An 18,383-nucleotide genomic window follows, 5' to 3' on the forward strand; every position below is an offset into this window, starting at 1 on the left:
AGCCAAGGCAGGCTCTGCCTCCAGACAACAGCCCTGTAAAAAGGGGACAGTGTCCCAGGCAGAGACAGCTCTGAGGACAGCAGGGACCAAACTGAGGCCATCACCCAGATATCACCGGAACCTGTTCATTTTGTTTTTAACCTCCCCACCCCCATAATCTGGTGCTGTTCCTTAGTGACTATTTCCCCCTACGTACAAAGTTGGGGGTGCCTGGGTTCTACTGCTCCAAAGTGAGCATTGGTGACCAGAGAAAAGTGACTGTTGACAGACATAGTGAAAACCTTCTGCTATAACAGGTGCGTTTATGTCGCTAAGGGAGAGAACGGAATGGTGAGGGGGAGGGGCAGCGGCTCCGCTGAGTGCTTGCTACCCTCTCTCAAGAGAGGCAGAGTAAAAGGGGGGCAGGGGGCTCTCTGAGGGGAGGGGAGTCTCATGCTTTTGTTACTTTAAAAGTCAATGGAAAGTGTTGGGGTAGGAAAGCTGGGGGACTAGAGTGGTGTTAGGGGTGTTTGGCCAAAATTGCACTCAACTTGAAAAACCATCTGTTCCTTTACTTTCCAAACTGCTCTTCCACTCTCTCCCACCCCTGGCCCCTAGGTGAGGGTCGGCAGAGATATTCCCCTATTTCTTCACCAACCTGGAAGAAGCAGGAGCGCTTAACTTATCTCTGCTCTCTGCTCTATGACCCTCACCCGGCCACTCTCCGTCTTTGAATCGGGTCTTCCCTCGGTTCTGAGGACGCTGCCTCTGCCAACCATTCATCCGGCGCTTCGTTACAAAAGCTCCCTTCCAAGTGTCCCTCGAACATCATTTCACATCATCCTCAACGGGAGAGACTTCTGCCCCATTTTACAGGTGGGGAAAGTGAAGTCAAATCTCTTGGCCAAAGCCACGCGGCCCGTCAGCAGCGGGAGAACGGAAGCGAACCCAGGCTTCCAGCCGGCTGCAGGTTTCCGCAACTTGCTGCGCAGCTCACACTTGCCCGCCCGCGCCCCGCCTCCCCATCCCACCCCAGCGAGGGGCGCCGGGCTCGCCCCCGGAGGAGCGTGCCTCGGCCGCTAATCGCCCGGCGCCCCCGCCTCCGCTTCACCGCCTGGAGACGCCCCGGCCGGCTTAGCCCGGAGACGGCTCCCGGGGCCGCGGGACGCCGCCGATTGGCCCGCGGTAATTACGGGCACGCTCCGGGAGGGGGGAGGGGCCGGGGCGGCCCCCCGCGAGCATAAATTATGCAAATACCCGGGCGCCGCACGGGGCTGACCTGCCGCCTCGCTCCATTCACGGGGGCTGCCGCGGGGGCGGAGGTGGCAAGGGAGGGGGGCGCCCATTGTTGGGGCGGGTACTTAAGGGGTCCTGAGGCCGGTCGTGTGCCACACTCGGTACTCACACGAGCTGATCTGTTCGCCGGCGAGATCACTCGGGAGAGCGGCCGGGAGCGTGGCCCCTGCAGACGAGGCGAGGAGGTGCAGCCAAACTCCAGGTGCGCCCCCGCGCCTTTCCAGGCCTTCGCGCCCGCAGCAGCCACAGGGTAGGCCCAGGTCGTTTGGAACGTAAGTGCGTCCCGGCGACCCTGCCCTCAGCGCAGGCTCCCGTCCTCCAGGAGCCCTCTTACCTGCCCGTCGGTCCTGCGCCACGCAACGATGCCAGCCCCTCTGGAGACCTGCCTCTCGGACCTGGACTGCGCTAGCAGCAGCAGCAGCAGCAGCAGCAGCAGCAGCAGCAGCAGCAGCAGCGACCTATCCGGCTTCCTCACCGACGAGGAGGACTGTGGCAGGCTCCAACCACCAGCTTCTGCCTCGGGGACGCCCGTGCCAGTGCGCAGGGGCGCTCCCGGGGTTCCCGCAGCCTCCGACACTCCCCGGGCGCAGGACGATGAGCAGGAGCGGCGGCGGCGCAGGGGCCGGGCGCGGGTGCGTTCCGAGGCGCTGCTGCATTCGCTGCGCAGGAGCCGGCGTGTCAAGGCCAATGACCGCGAGCGCAACCGCATGCACAACTTGAACGCGGCGCTGGATGCGCTGCGCAGCGTGCTGCCCTCCTTCCCCGACGACACCAAGCTCACCAAGATCGAGACGCTGCGCTTCGCCTATAACTACATCTGGGCTCTGGCGGAGACTCTGCGCCTAGCCGACCAGGGACTGCCCGGGGGCGGTGCCCGGGAGCGCCTCCTGCCGCCGCAGGGCGCCCCCTGCCTGCCCGGGCCCCCGAGCCCCTCCAGCGACGCCGAGTCCTGGGGCTCCGGTGCCGCCGCCTCCCCCTGCGCCGCCGCCGCCGCCTCGCCACTGTCTGACCCCAGTAGCCCCGCCGCCTCGGAAGACTTCGCCTACGGCCCCGGAGACCCCCTTTTCTCCTTCCCCGGCCTGCCCAAAGACTTGCTCCACACGACGCCCTGTTTCATCCCTTACCACTAGGCCCGTTGGGGACACTGTTACCTTCCCCCTCCCTCAGGCAACAGGCAGTAGATGGAGCCCCAGCTTCAGTCTCAGGACCCCCAGTCCGGGCGGAGGGAGGAAGCAGGAGCTTTAAAGGGGTGGGAGATACCGGAGACGCTTGTTAGGTCGCTGCACCCTCACCACGGCTGCCCCTTGGTCTGTTTCTCCAGCCCTCAGCCCCGGGCCCCCCCTGCCCGCCCTTAGACGGCCTTTGCTTTTGCACTTTCTGAACTCCACAAAACCTCCTTTGTGGCTGGCTCAGAGCTGACCCCAGCCACCACTTCAGTGTGATTTAGAAAAGGGACAGATCAGCCCCTGAAGACGAGGTGAAAAGTCAATTTTACAATTTGTAGAACTCTAATGAAGAAAAACGAGCATGAAAATTCGGTTTGAGCCGGCTGACAATACAATGAAAAGGCTTAAAAAGGAGAGACAAGGAGTGGGCTTCATGCATTATGGATCCCGACCCCCACCACTGCAGGCTTGCTCTAGGAGGAACCCGAGACTTGCGTAGCTATTCAGGCACCGGGCTGGAAAGTACTTTAATTTATTCAAGATGCTTCTTTCATATGAAAATGTATTTTTGTACATAAAGAGTTTATTCTATTATTATGAGCTATCAAAGTTTACATTTTTGTACTGCAGATGTTTCCTGTAAATAAAAACCAAGTAAAAAAAATAAGCCACCAAGTTTCTCGCCTAATGTTGGTGTCTCTCTGAGGCTTTCTTCCCTTCCCCTGGCGGCTCAACCACTAAAGTGAAACACTATCCTTACCCACCTCCAAACCTTCCAGTCCCTTTTCAAAAACAATTAAAAAAATAAAATGCACCTGATTTCCACCAAGAAACGGATAAAGACAGACCAGGGCATTTGGGATCCATCATTTCCTTTCACCGTATAAACACAAGGGAGATCTCTCAGGCTCCCCATAAGCCAATTAAGACTTTTTAGTGGGGAATTAGCCCCGGATATGCAGCTACCTGTAGAGGTAGGGGCGGTGGGAGACTCTTTCTTTTGAGGAACTCCACATCAGCTGGCTCTGTGTTTCAAAGAGAGGGGATTAAAAAGATCAATACAGTGTGACCACTGGCTAGGAAGTCCCAGTGACAGGTGGGCCCAGGCTGGGCAAGCAGAAGGGTCCACTCTTATAACAGCCTATTTAGAGGGAGAAATTGATTTGTAAACAATGCCTCCAAATTGTTGTCCATTGAGGCTAGGATCTCCCTGGCTGTGAGGTGTGGGATGAATTATGCTGGTGTGGTATTCCTGGACGGGATGTGCACCTGCCTAAAATTGTGAGTTAGGGTGCCTGCACACACACACCCCCACATCTACCCCCCCACACACATGCTGCGCCCACAGTGAGTGGGGGTGGCGAATAGGGAGACATTCGGTGGGCTCCTTCCCGGCTTGCTCAGCAGTCTTCAAGGGCAACAGCCAAAGCTTTCATTTGCTGCCAGAGAAATCAGCCGCCCAAACTCAGTGGGGATTTTTCTGACTGCAGTGTGTTTGTTGTCTGACAAGTAGCTAACAGCATTGGCCACTAGCAGCTTTTGTTTTAAATTTCAGAATGTGGATGACTACAAGAGCTACTTCCTAAAATGCCCTTGCTGTCTGTTCCCACAGCTCACAAGTTACCACACATGAAGACCAATTTTCTCCCCACTGGGTTGCCCCTTTCCAGGAATTTAATTATTTAGAAGCAGGAGTTCAGGAGAATAGTATGCTCTCATGTAAAAGAAATCATATCTGTTTAGGAGGTACACAGAAACAGAGGGTCAAAAGTAAGCCACGAATAGCATTTTCCCCTTGTGCAAGTGTTTTCCCTCTTCACATATGTCCTGACGAGTTGGATCCACAGACTCAGATGCTGGGTCTCCAGCAGGCATCGCTAAAGCTCAGCCACCAACAAGGAGCCCTCTTTCCGATAAAAAGGCTCCTTTACAGAAGGTTCTGGAAAGTTGGGTGCCTTCTCTAACTGCCCTCAGAGCAGACAAAGAAGCCTCCAAGAAAAGCTTCAGAAGTTGTGAGGGCTCAGAATGGAGTTGTTTCTGCTAAAAGCTCTAAGGAAGAAGTTGTGTCTCTTGAATGACCCTGCCTGGGGCCCCACTCTATTGTCTGTCTCAGAATTAATTCACTCTGGTAGCTTTGCATTTTCCTATAGCAAAAGACACAAATGGTCTGCATCAGATTTTCTGCTTTCCTGTGCTTAGGATGTTTGGAAGTGACTCCTTTCAGCCCCGGACTGCAAGAAGGGCAGGTCCCCTATGGAGACTCTGCTCAGCCAGGGGGTAGGTGCACATATCTGGGCCAGAGGAAGAGAACAGCTAATTATGTTTATCATTGTCCAAAATCCTTGGGAAAGCCAGCAGTAAACAGACACCCCAAAATCCCCCAGGCGTCCTGGAGCTCACAGCTGCAATAGGACCTTTGTCTCCTACAAGGGGACGCAGCCAGCACCGAAAACGGGAAACATCACTACCCCCAGACTGTAGAAGGGTGAACCATATGCCCAACTTTGTTGCCAAAATAAGCTTATAACTTAAGGTGCAGGGCCCAGAGCACCTTCCATCTAAAGAAACATCCTTCATAACATCAACTGCTGGGGGGTGTCTCCACCCCTCCCAGTTAATATGGTTCTTCCAAAGAAGAAAGCATATATGTACAGCCCTTGGAGCTCTCAAGTAGGAGAAAAGGAAGGTGTTTTAAAATGCTTATCCCTAGCTCAGGGGCCTCTTTCTTCCTGCAGCAGACTCTCGTTCATCCCCTGGCATCTGTGAAGACAGGCTGGGGGTTACTAAAGTATTCTAATCAATTATAGAGCATAGAACTTCCTGCTGACAGCCATGATTCACCTCTTCAACAGAACCTTCCACCGAGGAATCAGCAGGCGCCTAGGAAGCCTTATTTATTCTCCACCTTGATCTCTCTATTTGCTTCTGTCCTGGTGTAATGTATATTTGTACTCACTGCTTCCAAGGCTCCGAGAAACAAGGCCAGGAAAGACTGGGATGCCCAGGAAATGCAGGATTTCCCTCTTATCTTTAATCACTCTTTGTCAAGCCCCTGCTGTGGGCTGAGCACCATTCTAGGCACCGTGGTGAGCAAGATACCCTGAAAGGAGCTCACCGAAAGGAGCTCAGAGTCTCACAGGGAAAGACAAAATACATTCCCCAGAGAGCGTAGTAAATGCTGAGGGACAGAACATAAAATCAAGTAAAATAAGGGGAATAGGGAATGCCAGGGCTCAAGAGAGTTTGCTCTTGTAGAAATGATGGTCAGGGGCACCTGGGTGGCTCAGTTGGTTAAGCGACTGCCTTCGGCTCAGGTCATGGTCCCGGAGTCCCGGGATCGAGTCCCGCGTCGGGCTCCCTGCTCGGCGGGGAGCCTGCTTCTCCCTCTGACCCTCCCCGCTCTCATGTACTCTCTCTCGTTCTCTCTCTCTCAAATAAATAAATAAATCTTAAAAAAAAAAAAAAAAAAAGATGGTCAGGAGGGGACCTCGGTGTCTCGGTAGGTTAAGCGTCCAACTCTTGATCTCGGCTCAGGCTTCGATTTCAGAGTCATGAGGTCAAGCCCCGCATGGAGCCTACTTAAAAATAATAATAATAAAAAAAAAATTAAAAGAGAAGATGGTCAGAGAAGGGCTTTAAATGAGATGAGGCTCAGATGAGAGAGGAAAGAAGCAAGCCATGGCATTATCCATTGGGAAGCATCCCAAGGAGAAGACACCACAAGGAGAAAACCCTGGCTGTGCATGGTGCAGAGAGGGTCAACAAGGAGGCTGATGAGACAGGCACAGAGGGCGTGGTGGGGGGAGCAAGGATGGAGAGAGATGGGGGGCAGTGGAAACTATGATTCTTTTCCTCAAAGTAATGAAAGGTTGAAAGCAGGGGAGTGATGTGCATTGACTTATATTTTTAAAAGCCACACTGGTTGCTACAGGGATAGCAGGCTTCAGGGACCAGGACAGAAGCAGGGACTCAACTAAGCCTCTGTACATTCGTCCTGAAAAAAAGGCTTACAGTGGTAGAATGGGTGAAGAGTGGTCAGAACCAGGACAACTTCTGGAGAAGCCAACAATAGGATTTGTTTTGGGTTATGAAAGAAAGAGAGAAATAAAGGATTGCCTTCAAGGACTGGGGTCAGGAGCAATGAACACACAGAACCCATCCCTAAAAGCCCTTTACAAGAGGTTAATTTTGCTGAAACCTCTCATTTAGCACCCAAGCCAAGATGGAAACATGAGTTGCAGTGTCCATAAGATTAAAGACAGATGGCTGCTCAAAAGAACCATAACTTCTGGGCTCAAGGCCTAAAAATAAGGCCTCAGAGAAAATTCACAATGGGGTAAGGGAGAGGGGCTCCTGATGTCACAGACAACATCCTCACCAACATCGTCATTGTAGACATCATCATCCTAGCTAACACTTAAACAGCACTTATTCAGTGTTCTAGGTACCTGCTAAACACACGACACATATTCATCCATTTAATTCTCACAACTCGTGAGGTCAATAATATCACGGTCTCCATTTTACAGATGAGAGAACTCAAGGCACAGAGAAGTCAAATAATTTTCCTGAGGCCACACAGCTAGTAAGTCGTGAAGCTGGGGTTTGAACCTGGGCAATCTGGCTCCAGGGAGCCTGCTGCTTGTTAGATTATTTCTGAAGGAATGCAAATGAAAGCATTATGGGCCACAGGTTTAGCTTTCTGAGGCCCAGAATGATCCAGGGGCAAGCCAGGGCCTTTGGCTGAATGAGGAAAAGCGCCGTTCCTCCCACCCCTGTGTACCAGGCCTTGCCAGGTGCACAGCAGGGTACGGAGTTTCCCTTGCCCCTCCTGTGGGCACAATCTGTAAGAGCGCATCTAGTAGCCCTGCCTAGAGGCAAGGATGGTCACCTGAATGCGCCTTGTCGTGACTGAAGTAGAGATAGCCTGCAGAGTGTGTGGGGTGAGTTTTCTGGCAAGAACCTGGGGTGTCACTGCTTCAGTTTGCAAAACCAGCAGAGCTCAGAACCTGGTGGCATCCTCCTGTGAAAACACAGTTTCTTCATCATTGATATCTGGCTAGAAAGTCCCCGTACATCTTACCAAGGCCTAGACTTCCTTTAGAAAATATTTCTGGGGGCGCCTGGGTGGCTCAGTTGGTTAAGCGACTGCCTTCGGCTCAGGTCATGATCCTGGAGTCCCGGGATCGAGTCCCGCATCGGGCTCCCTGCTCGGCAGGGAGTCTGCTTCTCCCTCTGACCCTCACCCTTCTCCTTCTCTCTCTCTCTGTCATTCTCTCTCTCTCAAAAATAAATTAAAAAAAAAAATTAAAAAAAAAAAAGAAAATATTTCTGGGATAGCTCCAACCTAGACCAAATAGGGAATCGAGGCTCCAAAGCTCTACATCCAAGAGCCCAATGGTGAAGACTGGGGCCTGAAAGCAAATGCTTTCATTTGCATTCCTTCAGAAATAATAAGTCTGCTCCTGCAGACTTCCACCAACTGCCTGTATAACCCAGAGGCCAAAGCCCAAGGTACGTGTAACTTTAGGAGTGGTCACTTCCTGGGGATAGCTCAGAACAAACACCTAGCTCCAGCACTGAGCTTACCTACGGCGCACTGGGCTGGTGTCCCGGAGCCAGGCAACTCTGGAGGCAGGATGCAAAACCTGGATGTTGGGGTTTCACATGGCTGAGTTTGTGGCAGCAGTTAGACGCCAATCCTGGCTGCCTGCTGAAGTCATCCCTTTGTCAGGCGAAGCTCACTGTGCTATTGACCAACACGTCTTTCTCCAGCCTTGAGAGTAAAGGACAATGTGCACCCAGCTTATGCCAAGGTGGTCTCAAGTCACTGAGATACAAACTAAAGGACACCACTTCTTTGTCATCTCGGATTTGATCTTTGCTCTACCGAAAGAACTCTACTTAGCCCTTGATAATACTAGAACCTGTTTGGTTCTATTAGGATAAACTCCCTGGGTGCCTGGGTGGCTCAGTCGGTTGGGCGTCCGACTCGTGGTTTCTGCTCAGTTCATGATCTCGGGTTGTGAGATCAAGCCCCACGTCAAGCTCCGTGCTCAGTGGGGAGGCTGCTTGAGAGTCTCTCTCTCCTCCCTCTGCCCTTCCCCCCCTGCTCTTTCCCTCTCTCAAATAAATAAATCTTTTACAAAAAATAAAGGCTACATATTGTGTGATTCCATTTATATGCATTAGGAAAAAGCAAAACGGTAGGAGTAGAAATTAGATTAGGATTTCCAGGGGCAAGTGGGGGAGAAGATTAATTGGAAATAGAGCAAGAGAGCTCTTTTGAGGGTGATGGAAATATTCTGTATCATAATTCTGATGACGGTTGCCCAATTTGTCAATACTCATACAACTGTACACCTTCAAAGGGGGAATTTTATTTTATGTAAATTATGTCTCAATAAGACTGACTTAAAATACAAAAATGATCACGGCGTGAGGTGGAGCTCCTTCCCACGACTGTCACCTGGACATGATACAACGCAGTTTCAGCTACGAGGATGATGACAATACCCAGGCCAGCACCCCTTTAAGGGTTTTCCAGCACCAGTCCCTGGTGAGATATGTACAGAAATGGAAAAGGGTATATTTAGCAACATTTATACCAATTTAAGTCTGTTACATCTAATAACAAAATATTTTAGGCTTCTATTTTGTATGTCTTTAGGAGGTTCCCCCCCTTCATTGTTCTAGTAATTCCTTTTAATTTTTTTTTTTTACAAAACTTCTGATTGGAAATGGATTGAAAATGTTTAGAAAGAAAGAAAGAAGAAAAGAAAGAAAAGAAAAGAAAATGGGGCCTTCACCACTTACAGTTTGAGAAGCCCTGCCCTAAGGAATGGTGAGGCAACTTGGAGGACCCTGCATCCCTGAATGACTGCATGAGGCAAGACCACCTGGCCACCTAGAATGCTCCTCTCGGTGAATGAGAAATAAACTTTGTTCTTTAAGCCACCATATCATTGTGTGTCTCTGTTGTAGAAGCCGAAGCCTACCCTAGCTGTCTGGGATCACCACAAGGGCATACTACCTGCTGACTCTGAGCTAAGGCCTTTGTCCCAAAAGAGTGAGAAAGAAGCTCTCTCCAGGGAGAGCACAGGCTCAAAGTAGATGCGAAAGCAAACACGGTGAGCCTTAGTTTTCCCACCACAGAGAGTCCCCACAAAAGCAAGGGGCTGAAGTCCTCACATCTTCGGTAGGGCACAGGCAGGCTGGTAGCAGAGACAGAATGTGGAACCATTCTCCCTGCACATGCCCAGCAGGTTGTGGCTTTCCCAGGCTGGTGGTGGGAGGGGCAGGACTCCCAGGACAACAGGGACAGCTGAAGACAAACTATAGCTGCCCCAGAGGGATGGCTCTCAGGCCTCCCCCTTAGGGGGCCAACGTACTGGGCACGGGTGCTTCTGACTATTATCAAGGGTGCTCGGGCAAGGTAACTCATCAGTCCAGTACTGCTGACTTCTAATTGTTCTCCTCTTTTTGCCTCAGTCTTCTCATCTGTAAAATGGGGAATAAGGACATTATTACCTAGCTCCATCGTAGAATTTTTCAAGGTTTCAGTGAGAAGTCATTCACATAAAGAGCTAAAACTGTGCCTGGCTCATTAAAAAAGCTTGATAAATGTTAGCTATTGACTGATTTAGTGTCAAGCCAATTACCCTTTGTAATGAGATGATCTCTTTCTTTGGTCACCAGATGGTCCCTGTGGTGCTTGAAGGCTGTAGGCCCTAGATACAAACCTGACCAGTGTAACTTGATTCTAGTGCAACAATTTGAGTTTAGGGGCCAATGCTATACTTCAAATGTAAAACTGTGATTAGAGTACTTAGGAGGGATATTAAATTATACCTAGTGATGGTCTGGTGGAAGCCAGACGCAAATCTCACAGCCTTTAAGACCTCTTCATATGGAGCATGAGTACATGAGTACAGTGCCTTCCAGTTTACAAAGCAATTTCACATCCATCATCTGATATTAGCCTCACGATGTCCAGCGAGGTAGAAGGGATTATTGTATCTATTGCACAGATGAGACAAGGGGCTCAGAGGTTAAGTGGTTCACCCAAGGTCACAGGGTTAATGAGAGGAGAAGGTGGGGCTCAGAGCCGCATCTGGTTCTAGGCCCATTTCTTTTTCCCAGATACTTTTCTGCCTCTCCAGGCTTGCTTCACCTGACCCGGGGCACACCTCCACTTCGCCGTCATTTCTACACCATGATTCGTAACCAAGCCAAAGATAAATAATAATGGTGAGATGATTACGTTGAACCACACAAAACTGCTGATATCTGAACTACGGAAATGGCAATTTTGTATGGTTCAACCTAGTAACTAACACTTATTTGGATACTTACCCCGAGTTAGGCACTAAGCCAAGCACTTTACAATTGCAGTGGGGCTTACCTAATCACAAAAGCTCTATGACCTCCATTTTAGAGATGGGGAATCTGAGACCAGGGCTGCAAAACTAACGAGTGATGGGGGGCAGGATTTAAATCCAGGCATCTGAGCCCAGAGCTCAAGCACTTAACCACTGTAGTGCCCTATCATTTCTTTCCCCAGCAAGAAGATGCAAGCCACTAATGACAGAAACCATGTTTTCTTTGACCATATAGTGCTGCATGCAACACTTGCTATTCGTTCGTTCGTTCGTTCAATAAATTTGAGGACCTACTATGCTTCTTGTTGTGACACAATTTTCCATGAATCTCAAGCATTTCAATACATCTTGTGAGCAGAGGCACTGGCTACTCTTGTTTCCAGATTATTTTTTCAAAGATATTTGTATATCAAACAGCCTTGGAAGATAGAATTAGTGTCTCCCTCTGGGAAAAGGGCAGAAGACTGTCCAGGATAAGAGAATCAGGTTCCCAAAGCTCAGGGTTCCTCTCCTGTAATTCGTGTGTGCAGGTTATCAGCTGACCCTCTTTGTGTCACCCTTTAGAAATCAGGGCTTGGGAAACCATCACAAAGATGCTAATACTCTGGCTATTGCTATTGCTGTGAGTAAGAAACTATCCTTTGCCTCTGACCCAAGAGCCTCATATCTTCTACCAGCATGAAACTGGGGCAGGCTGACTTGTTAGTTTACATAGGATGCAGTCAAACTCAGAGTTCTTGACAGCACCATGCAAGTGCTGGCCAAATGGATGAATGCATGCAACGAGCCCTCCTTGGGTACAGGCCACTGTGTCTTAGATATTCTAATACCATTTGTTGGGAGCCATGGCTGGTTGCCATTCCCAGAGAGAGAACGCTTCAAGAAAATAGCCAGGAGTGTGGGTCTCTTCTCCTGGGGCTGACCAGTGGTCTGCAAAATAATCAACACCAGCATTCACTAAAAACCACCGTGCATCTGGCTCCAATTTCCTAAAAGCCACAGTGTCTCCCTAGAAACTCTTTGTAAGTGCTTGAGGAGCAAAGGTTCCACTCAGCTCTTCAATAAATACTTATTGAGTGCCTACTAGGTGCCTGGCTCTGTTCTAGGATTTGGGAAAATGAGACAGACAGGATTCCTGCTTTTATGGGGTTTACTCACTGGTGGGAGAGACAGTCAACACACAAAGCCCCAGACCGTGACAAAAAGCTCGGCAAAAACTTAAGAGGAAAATGTGCTAACAAGCGAACAGAAACCACTTTAGAAGTGGTGGTCTGGGGAGACAGCTTGGAAGAAGGAACCTCTCAGCTGATACCTGAGTGATGAGACTCAACCCTGCTCAGATCAGGGGGATGAGCACTTCAGGCAGGGGCAATAAGATTGGTGTGCTCAAAGGACAGTGACAGAACCAATATGGAAGGAGCTCCAACAAGCAGGGAAGTGGTAGAGGCTACAACAGAAAGAGAGACCAGGTCCTGTGGGTCTTAATAAAGCTCCAAGGATGTTTCCTATCAAAATGCCACTGGGCACAACTGAGCACAATCAGAATCCATCAGCCACAATGTCAAGGATTGCCACACTGAAGAAGGTGCTCAATCCTGCACCATGAAGTACTTTTGCCTCAGCAACTCTGTCATCTATAAGGTGACCACTTGCTGGGGGAAAAAAAAAACCAAATAACTTAGGTAGCACAAATCTACAGAGAATGGTTATTTAACAAATTAAGCATCCCATGGGATTTTTTTTTTTTCTTTTTCAAGAGTAGAGCTTCTGTGACACCAGCTGAGCTCAGTGGACCTGGGTTCATACAGAAACCCCTTCCTGGAGATTGCTTGAAGAACAAAAGTAGTCTCCCCCTGATTATGGGTTACACAAGCCCATCAACATGTGGGGGGCGCTGCCAGACATCAGAAGAAGGGCCAAGGAAGACCTTGCAGGTACATGTGGAACCTGGGGTTTTTAAAGGAAGGGTAAGGGTTGGGGGAGAAGCCCGGGGACCTTTGCAATGTCCAAGCACCTCCCAGAGCCACCTTTTCTAATGCAGTTGAAGGAAATATTTTTTAAAAGGAAACACTCAATGGCACAAGGTGCAAAAAATCCACTGATAGCAACAACCACCCTAACAAATTTCTACATACTCAAACCCAGGGCAACAACTTGGTAAACAGAGCAGGATCATGTCATGGAAAAAGTATTATCTGCTAGGAATGGCTGTGAAGACTATGTAGGCACATAAAGCTTAAATAATATGCTCAGGGGAAAGAGATTACAAACTTCACATACACATTCATCAAAATAGTGCAAAACCTAGCCAGAGGTTAAAAAATCAAGATTGGAGGAGTTAGAACTGTCAACAGAAGCTCAAAAAAGGTGAGAAGGTAAAGTTACGCATTTTATAAGGTTAAAAATTTAAAATGCAAAAATCTCAATTAAAAATTATAAATGAAAACTGTTTTCCAAACTGGAATACGAGTTTTGAGGAAAACAGGTTTTCCAGAACCATCAAGACCTAAAATAACTTCTAGAAACCCATTACTTTAGCCAAATGATTCACTTGCAGAGATACTACAAGATTTCATAGTAATAAAAATGCACACCAGTAGCTTTTAAATGTCCTTAGGCATTTACGGCTTTCTCTCAGCTAGGCAGCAGTTTTAATAAGTCGCCCTGTCCAGATTCCCCTAATGATATGCTTTCTACATAAAAAAGGGCTTGTGAAACCTAATTCCTCTGACAGAAGCGAGTTCGGGGCTCTGAAGCAGCGAAGATTTCAGATTTCCGCTGGGTCTCCTTGCACCTGCCCTTGCGAGGCACGAGGTTTTGTGTGCAGAAGCCTCCAGGGGTTGAAATTTAGCCCTGTCCGTGTAGCAGGAAGGTCAGCCGAAGTCACTGGGTCCCAAGACACTGGACTTCAATCTCCGACCAAAAACAAAACATCAAAACACTTCTATTCACCAGGACGTGCTTAGCAGCGCGCTTGCATTCACAAATGTAACGCAGCACCGTGCAGCTCGGAGAAGGGGCTCTGCTTAGAAATTCGATTGTTCTTCGGAGATCTGACAACCTCTATCAGATCTGTGTCAGCCCGGCTCCAGCAAACACTCCAGAGAAAGCCAGCCTCCTCCAGGCTGGGCCTTGGTTGCCACCTGATACCTGAATGAAGAGCAGAGCCAGCAAAATCCAAAGTCCTTTCGGGACATCTGCTTCTGTGGGAAATGGTTTTGATTTTCTCAAAAAAAACATTAATGTGGAAGAAAATTAATTTTTGATCGGCTTTTAAAGATGAATGTTACTTACCACTAATCAAAGCAGAAGTCTTTGATCAGGAAGAAAACCCTTGCTCCATCTGCCTGTGTATTTCTTAGTACCTTCCCATCTGGGCAGGGCTCTTACGTTATCTTGTTATTATTTGTTATAAAGACAATAATTACAATAGCAGCCAGCGCTAATTGAGCATTTACTGTGTGCCAAGCATTGAACCACTTAGACCTCACAACAAACAGGGAGACGGCATTGCCCCCACTTTGCAGAAGGGACATAGAGGTTCAAGGGGGTTGCCAAAGGAGGTTACCCAGCTGGCAACTGGCTAGACTTGAAGTCAAGTTCTCAGCTGCTCTGGGTTCTGCTTCAGTTTCCTCCCCTTTGCAGTGAGTGCATACAGAGGGTGATGACAGCTCTGTGCTTGCCCCAGAAACTTCCCCGCAGTCTCACAAATCCCAGTTTAATTGGGCCAACCAGGTATGGGGCTCTGGGCTAGCACAACCCTCCTACCACTGGGCATCCACAGGGCAAGGAAGTGAGTACACACGCATGAACACTAGCCCAGGGCAGAATGCAAATGGCTTGGCAGTGGCACCAACAAGGTCAACGGGGATTGAGAAGAGGGGACAATTAATTCTGACAGAGGCATTGGGTAAGGCTCCCAAAGGGAAGAGGGTCTGAGCTGAAGCTTCAAAGATGGAGAGCACATTTTCATAGTGACAGTGTATTTTTGAAAAGGAAAGTGATGAGATTATTACTATAGAAAATTTAGAAACACAGAGAAATGTTAAGGATAAAGTAAAAAATATCTTTACTTCCATCACCTCAAAATAACCACATTTCTCTTCTCACCAAAATAAGGCAATGCAGGGGCACCTGGGTGGCTCAGTCATTAAGCGTCTGCCTTCGGCTCAGGTCATGATCCCAGGGTCCTGGGATCGAGCCCCGCATCGGGCTCCCTGCTCGGCGGAGAGCCTGCTTCTCCCTCTCCCACTCCCCCTGCTTGTGTTCTCTCTCTCGCTGTGTCTCTCTCTGTCAAATAAATAAAATCTTAAAAAAAAAAAAAATAAGGCAATGCAATCATGTGTACAGTGTGTTGAGTACTGACACATGAATATACCCGTTTAACCACCATCTCAGTGAAGATACAGAACATTTCTATCATCTCAGAAAATTCCCTCATGTCCCCTTCCGTTCAATTGTTTTCCTTTTCTGACCCCAGACAATCACCCATTTGATTTCTGACACTTTAGGTTAAGTTTTGCCAGTTCTAGAATTCCATATAAATGGAATCATATAATATGAACTGTTTTATGTTTTTGAGATTTAGTCATATCATTATGTACATCGGTGATTCCAACTATTCTGTTTGCTAAGTGATAATCCATTGCATGTGTGTTTATATATTCACCTGTTGATGGACATTTGGGTTGTTTCTGGGTTTGACCTATGGCAAAAATGGCTGCTATAAACACTCATGCACATCTTTGAGGGGACATGTATTTTCATTTCTCTTGGGAAACTCCTAAGAGTGGAGTAGCTGAGCCATATAATAAGAGTATATTTAATTTTATAAGAAAGTGCCAAGCCACTTTCCAAAGTCGTTGTACCATTTCTGACTCCGGTCAGCAACTGAACCCACATCTTGACCTAATGTCTTCCCCTGGCTTGTCCCATTTCCCTCATCCCTGTGCACACTGGGAACACTCATTCGATAAATCACTTGTTTGAGAATCCCTGATACAGACTCTGCTTTCAGGGAAGGCAACCTGGTACAATTAACGAGGCTTTCAGGAAAAGACGCAGCTACCCACAAGGCCTACATCGAAAGTAGGAGCTGGTTATGTCTCTTCCCTGGACTTCAGTCCCCTGAGTCAGGGAATTGATTAGGATCCTTTGCTATGCTCATATTCTGTCACCCCTAGTGAGGACTCTGTGATCTAACTGGGAGAAATGATGCTTTGTCCCCCTTCCTCTGCAGAAAAGGATCCCCAGAACACACAGTTACCACGAGCTCTCATGGCTCAGCAGCATGCTTTCCCCTCTGCCAGTTTTAATATATACTAAACTAGCTATACATTAGCTAAACTATGCTATATTACTCAGTGATATAGTAATTAAATTAATACATGTTAAACTAGGCATCCTACTTCACTCACCTTGGAGTAAGTGGTGCCTTGAGCTAAAGGTGAGCATCTCCTTTTATTCACGATCCAGAATATCATATGCAAACTTTCTGAGAGGCATCATTCCACAGTAGACTTGATTCGGGCGTCTAGAAAACACAGCCTGCAATTGCAAACCCGTGAAACGCTATACCATAATTACAGTCTCCAGGCACCTCTAATGACCCATTAAGGTGGATTTGTAGAGCGGGCAGACTCTGCAGCCAGAAGCAGGTGAGACTGCAGGGTCTGGCGCTTTCTCTCTGAGGGCAGAGACCCACCAGAAGCCATCTTTTGTGGAGGAAAATCATGGGGAAGCTGGGATTTTATTATCTAATTTTGTCACCACAGGGAAGAGAAATCCTGAGATTTTTTACATTTCCTACACTAAAAAATCACTTTGCGAATGGAGAACAATCGTGTACCTGGCTTATGAGAATACAAACTGGTATATTCACTTTGGAAAACAACTGACATTATTTTGTCAAATGCTATCCACCCATCCGCTGGAGCCCAGCAATTCAGCTCCTAGTCACATATTCTAGGGAAACTTTAGCACTTATGCACCAGGGGATGAGTAAAGAAGCATTGTTTAATTGTCCCAAAGTGGAAACAACAATCTGAATATCTATTTTCAGGAGGACGGATAAATATCCTATGGTACCAGCATACAATAGAGTAATAAGCATAAATGAATTACAGCTACATACACCAACATGGGTGGGTCTTAGAAATGGAATATTGAATGAAAAAAGCAAGGTCACAAAGACAATTGAAACAATGTAATACCCTTTTTATAAAGCAACAGAAAATACTAACTTCAGGATGGTGGCCAAGAGCAGGGCAGAGGAATAAGACACTAGAGGGGCACATGGGTAGATATGCCGATAATGGTGACGGCCATGTGTTGAACAGTGTCTCCCCCCCTCAAAATATGTCCAAGTCCTAATCCCTAGTCCCTGTGAATATGAGTCTATTTGGAAATAGGGTCTTTGCAGATGGGATTAAGTTAAGGATTTTGGGCTGAGATCACTCCAGGCTTAGGTTGGGCCTTAAATCCAAGGACTTGTGACTTTCTTAGAGAAACAAGAGGCAGATTGGAGGCACAGACATGGGGAATAAGGCCATGGGAAGACAGAGGGAGAGATTGGAGTTATGCCAGCAAAAGTCAAGGAATACCAGGAGCCACCAGAAGCTGGAAGAGGCAAGGACGGAGTCCCCCCTAGAGTCTTCAGAAGGGGCGTGGCCCTGATCGCACCTTGCATTTGAACTTCTAGCCCCCAGAACTATGTGAGAATAAATTTCTGTTGTTTTAAGCTACCTAGCCGGTGCTAATTTGTTGCAGCAGGCCCAGGAAACTAATACAGAGATGCTCTAGACCGTAAGTTGAGTGATAAGTTTCTGGATACTCTTTTTTAAATTTTGTGCCATAACTTATATATACCTTACATGTGTTCTCTTGCATGAAGCAAATATTACAAAACACGGTCAGAAAAAAAAAAAAAAAAAACCTTGAAAAAGCATGTATAAGCAAAGCAAACACGCCCCAAGCCTATTTAAGGTCCCTGAGAGATTTGAGGAATTTCACGGTATTGAATACCTACTATGTGCCAGGGATCAGGCTAAGCATTTTTAGACAATGTGATATATGACCCTCAAAGCCACAACTATGATAAATAAGTTACATTCTGTGGACAAAAACAGGCTGGGGGGCACCTGGCCGGCTCAGTCAGTTAAGCGTCTGACTTCAGCTCAAGTCAGGATCTCAGGGTCCTGGGATTGGGATCAAGCCCCAAGTCGGGCTCCCTGCTCAGCGGGGAATCTGCATGTCCTTCTGCCTTTCCCCCCACTTATGCTTGTGTGCTCTCTCTCAAGTAAATTAAATTAAATTAAATTAAATTAAATTAAAATAAAATAAAATAAACCACTGAGGCTGGGAACAATCAAATGCTTGCCTGAGGGAACAGAGCACAAAAGCAGCAGAGCAAGGACCCAGGTGAGGGTCAATTTGCAAAGTCTCTGCCTTTCCCACCCTAACACCTCAGGTCACCTCTGCTTACCTTTGACTCCTAAATACCTGCTGTTACCACTTACAGCTCTAGATGAAAAAGGTAAACATGTACCTACTTTATCTTCTG

At 48.0% G+C, this 18,383-nt stretch overlaps 1 protein-coding gene across 1 annotated transcript; it reads left to right on the forward strand.

Moving 5' to 3' along the window:
- Positions 1 to 1,637: 1,637 nt before the first annotated feature.
- NEUROG1 (neurogenin 1) lies at positions 1,638 to 2,405 on the forward strand. Its single transcript, XM_006751840.2, has one exon. It carries the CDS (start codon positions 1,638 to 1,640, stop codon positions 2,403 to 2,405), a length of 768 nt encoding a protein of 255 aa, XP_006751903.2.
- The last annotated feature ends 15,978 nt before the right edge of the window (positions 2,406 to 18,383 follow it).

This window comes from Leptonychotes weddellii, chromosome 7 (genome assembly GCF_054177405.1).
Source record: "Leptonychotes weddellii isolate Sample4059 chromosome 7, ASM5417740v2, whole genome shotgun sequence".
In the NCBI taxonomy this organism is placed as follows: domain Eukaryota; kingdom Metazoa; phylum Chordata; class Mammalia; order Carnivora; family Phocidae; genus Leptonychotes; species Leptonychotes weddellii.

Excerpts from the sequence above, each read along its gene's own strand:
- NEUROG1 (XM_006751840.2), top strand. The coding sequence starts at position 1,638 with ATGCCAGCCCCTCTGGAGACCTGCCTCTCGGACCTGGACTGCGCTAGC.